Source organism: Amblyomma mixtum, chromosome 1, assembly GCF_055824585.1.
Source record: "Amblyomma mixtum isolate Tamu chromosome 1, ASM5582458v1, whole genome shotgun sequence".
In the NCBI taxonomy this organism is placed as follows: Eukaryota; Metazoa; Arthropoda; class Arachnida; order Ixodida; family Ixodidae; genus Amblyomma; species Amblyomma mixtum.
This window is the reverse complement of record NC_143012.1, coordinates 219,426,039-219,430,758: the sequence shown is the minus strand read 5'-3', so window position 1 is coordinate 219,430,758 and position 4,720 is coordinate 219,426,039. Positions and strand designations below refer to the sequence as shown.

General features: G+C 53.9%; 1 protein-coding gene across 1 annotated transcript; it reads left to right on the top strand.

Annotated features, from left to right (window-relative positions):
* Positions 1 to 2,610: 2,610 nt before the first annotated feature.
* LOC149370937 (uncharacterized) lies at positions 2,611 to 4,519 on the top strand. Its single transcript, XM_089578851.1, has 2 exons — positions 2,611 to 4,003; positions 4,082 to 4,519. The coding sequence occupies exons 1-2, from the start codon at positions 2,864 to 2,866 to the stop codon at positions 4,517 to 4,519; spliced, it is 1,578 nt and encodes a 525-aa protein (XP_089434977.1). The 5' UTR covers positions 2,611 to 2,863.
* The last annotated feature ends 201 nt before the right edge of the window (positions 4,520 to 4,720 follow it).

The following is a 4,720-nucleotide window of genomic DNA, read 5'->3' as shown; positions in this document are numbered from 1 at the left end:
CATAACACTGGCAGCACGGCCGGTGGCGATGGTCTGCATGGCCGGGTCCTCCGAGCGCAGCAGGGTCTCCCAGTCCTCCCAGGTCTTGAGGTTCTCTAGGTCCCGCGGGGGAGGGTCCGCCGGGCAGAGGGAAAGGATGTGGAGGGAAGAAGCGAAGGGTTCTGGGCATAGGGCACATGCCGGAGTGGGAAAGGATGGATGATAGTGGGCTAGGTTAAGGGGTCAGGGGAGAGTGTGTGTCTGTAGTCTGCGCCAGATGCTTTGACAACGCCGACAAGTGCTTCATTGAAGAGCATGGGCCTTAACACTCCACCTTTTGGAACGCGACGGGAAGGGAAATGAGAAGACGTGAGTGCGTCCTGAGTGCGCACAAATAGTGACCTTTTCGATAATTAACGGCGTTTCCAGCCGAGCACGCGACCATCAAGTTAGGCAGCTTCAAGAGCGCCTACAATAGCCTGAATAAATGTTGTAGGCCCCCTTCATATCCAGGTACAATGCCGCGGTGAAGCGGTTCAAATATTTTCGATGCTCAACAAATGCCGTCAGGTAAACGTCATTGTGAATAAGCAAGCGACTGCGTCGAAGCCCGGACGTTGCACTCGGATATATGCTGTAACGATCCATCTACTACACAATACCTCCAAGCATCAGCGTTTTCTCTTCCATGACTTTTCATACCCAGGACGAGAGGTCACATAGGGATTTTCCAGGTTGTAGGAGCGCGACTAGATGACTGAACTTCCGCTCGGTCAAAGGTGTACCCGCACACCAAGGATTGCTTAAATGGTCCCAAAGCCTCTTGGCCAAGTTTCGGAAGAGCAGAATATGTTACGCCATTGGGCTCTGGTGATGATGGCCGTCTTGAGCCATCAACGTTTTCTGATGAAGGAGAGGAAATCTGTTCACAAATATCCCGAGCTAGGAGCTTTACAGGAAGTCAGCGTTGTGGACGGAGTCATGGTGCCTGTACTCCACTTTATCACTTTATCACCAACTTAATCACTTTATCACTTTATAACCAACAGTTTAATTTCTCTTCCAAGGACTACCTGCGCCCACGCTTAACCCGGCATACTAGGCACGTTCATGACCACAGCCTTACGCCGTACTTTGCCCGTACAAACCTCTTTAAAAACTCTTTTTTTGTTCGCACTATCGCTCAGTGGAACAGCTTGCCAGCTCTCGCCTTTTCCGCGCGTAATATTCATGATTTTGAAGAACGCTTGTCCCCTCTCATCTGAGTTCTGTTTGGAATCCTACGTTTGGTGTTTTATAATATTTCTTCCTGTTTTTTTTTTCTTTTTGACAATGTTGTTCTTACAGCAACCTTTTACTTCTGACTGAGTTTGGGTGATCTTTGGCTGTTGTTATATTGCCCACTCTGCTTGGCCCTCGGGCTGCAGTATTTTGTAAATAAAATAAGTAAATAAATGGTCGTGACATCACAGGGCGCGAATTTCAAGCGGGGCAAATTGTATTTTGGCTAGTGACCATGCAACCAATTAAAGGGATGGTACAGTGATGTTCCAGCGAAGTGTGGATGAGTTTAGTTAGTTAGTTAATTAAGCAGTTAGCATAATTAACATTTCTAGTCAGACCAGAAAAAAAATTACGAGGAACTTTAGCGGAAAAGTGGTGAAAGGCGAAAGCCTCAGTGCTGCATTCTGCTACGCGATTGATTAATTCATATTCTGTCGGTGCATTAATTAACCGCCAATTAACGACGCCTAATCTTTGCCTTTAGGAGGGAAACGCGAAAGCGTGTTGCAGCGCTGCCAGGAAGTCCACGGAACGCCACCACCCGCTCGGCGCGGTGTGTTGCCCTTTGAACGCAACGCTTTTTGAGGAAAGGAAATGGCGCTGTGATTCTCTGTCATCTCGGTGGACACCTGAAACGCACCGTACAGGAAGGGAGGAAGTTGAGTGAAATAAGAAAGAGGGGCCACAATGAAGAAAATGAAAATTGTATTTGAGGAAAGGAAATTAACGCAGTAACTGTCTCACAAATCTCGGCGGACACCAGTCGAAAATTGTATTTGAGGAAAGAAATTTGCGCAGTAGTGTCCCACATATTTCGGTGGAGACCCGTCAAAATTCGCGCGCACAGACATCACGACCATTTCGACCAATTTGAAACGCGGACAAATTTGCTAACACGTCTTGGTCAGGACAGCATGAGCCATTAAAGGCTTTCGCGTTAAAAGTAAAACCGAGTAGGAAAATGGTCGAGTTGGGGAATGGAAGCAGGGTCTCCAGAGTGCGAGACGAACGCGCTAACATGACTACCATATTGAGGAAAGGGAGAGAGTGCCAGAACCCTGGAGACGCGCCCTCCGGGTCCGACCCCTTCCCCGCAACATGTCCAGAGAAGACCATAGCGGTCGTCGCGAAGCGCTCGGAAACGTTGGCGCGATACTATGGTAACCAAGAACATGTGTATTACGTGGACGTTACCGGCCCACACCACGGGGTGTGGTACACGGCCGCAGTCGTACACAACACAAACACAGTTAACGGGCTCACTTTCAAAGCCTACAGCGCAACACACGCGGAGGAGATTGCCATTGCTGTGGCTCTCACTACTCCCAAGTCGAAAGGACCGCTAGGGGGCCGGTGAGTGCGAACGCGCTACGCATCGGCTCCGTACAAACACGGCGAATTCTTCGAAGTACGAGCCCCGCAGTGCCCACCTCTTCACTACACCGTTCATAAAGGTGAGCACTACGATCAGCTCTACTTTGGTGGCCGACGGTCTCTCCTACGTGGGCCCACGGGCCGCAAACCACCCCTAACCGACCAGCTGCCGCACTAGGCCTCGCGCCACCGTGCGTTCACCTACCACCTCACCCACAGCGAGAGCATGGAGGTCCAGGTGCTCGGGGAGACCATCAACCGCAAGGACTACAATCCCAGGGACTGGACTCATATCCTGAACCTACCCACCCGCCAAAAAGATGCGCCGAAGATCCAGGACAAGGCGAACGCCAGCGCCGGCTCACGACCGACACATTCCATACACCAAGCGTCCCAGCTGCGAGCGGCGCGTCTCGCGGCGCAAAGGTCGCAACGCCAGCCACCGTTACCTGCGGGCGATTACAAGATTGTCTTCCGCTCGAACGGAGGCCTATCTTTAACCGACCTTCAACCGCGCCAGCTTCGCCTCGCCCTGATAGCTGCGGCCAAGGACATCCAAGATCCAGACGCCACCCAGTTGCGCATTCACCCCATAAACAACACATGCACCATGAGCACCCCTCACCAAGCTGACGCGCTTCGCCTGGTCGCCATTCAACAGCTCAAAATTCGAAACCAACCCTACGCTGTCAGTGCCTACATCGCCCCCCCGGATGGTGCAGTAAGGGGAGTCATTACCAACGCCTACTGGGAGGAAACCCCGACACAGGTTCTAGAAGACCTCATCGTGGGCAACCCTACGGCCCCCATCATTGATGCACGCCGCATGGGACAGACCCGTTCAATCCTCATTACTTTCCGGGGGGGGCCGGTGCCCAGAACCATCTCCTACGGAGGCGGCCTCCACAACTGCACCCCCTACAGAGGACACCTCGACGCATGTACAAACTGCCGTCAACCTGGACACCGTTCGGACGTGTGTACCCTTCAGCGCACACACAACTGTCCAAGGTGTGGCGTCCCCCACCCACGAGAGGACACTCCGACATGCACCCCAGCCTGCATACTATGTGGAGGCGCCCACATGAGCGGCACTAGAGGATGCAAAGGCAGGGGACGCCGCTCACCACCCGCCTCACTGCAACAGCACATCTCCCGCACACCGGACCGAGACGCGGACCGCACCGACGTGCGTCGGTCCAGCAAGTCGCGTTTATCATCTCGCCGCCGCCAAGACCAACAGGCTCGTCAACTTTCCTGGGCGGACAGAGTGGCCGGCAGAGTCAACAATGCCAGCAAGCCCCCGGCCCCTCCGCCCACACAGGTGGATCCCCGTGACCGGGAGCTCCAGGCCCTGCGAGACGAGGTGAGTCGTCTTACCTCTCTTATCCAGACCCCCACCTCCGTCATTCCACAGCTTACACCAATCGTCCCTCCCGCCCAGCACACTCCACTACCTCAAACAACAACAGAAAACGTGGAAGAGTCCGTCTCCCAATCCCCACCCTCACCCCCACCCAAGAAAAAACGAACAACAGAGCCCACACCCGTTACCCAGACCGACCTGACAACCCTCGAGGCCCGCCTGGATGCTAAACTCGCTGAGATGGACGCGCGTCTAGAGGCAAAATTCAATCACCTCATCGACCACCTCTCCCAGCGATTCGAGCAACAAATTGAAGCGGCATTTACGCGCATGGTGCACACCCTAGAGATGAGCCTTGCACAGTACGACGCTCGCCTCCAAACAATAGAGCAGGCCCTTCCCTCGCTACACCTCAATCCGCCGCATCAATCCAGCCCACCTACCCCACAGAACTCCCCAACCAACCCACTTGCCCTCACCCCACCAAAGCTCCAGTATGGCGGGGCTCGCTCCTAATTCCTTATCAATTCTTCAGGGGAACTGCCGCCGCTTCCGGGGCAAGCGCGCACCCCTCCAACTCCTCCTCCCCACACTTCCCACGCCCCACATTCTTCTCCTTCAGGACACACATAGCCCTGCCACACTTCCTAGCTACACATCTGTTCACTCGGACGCCACGAATACACTCAGGGCGTCCACACTCATACATCGCTCCAT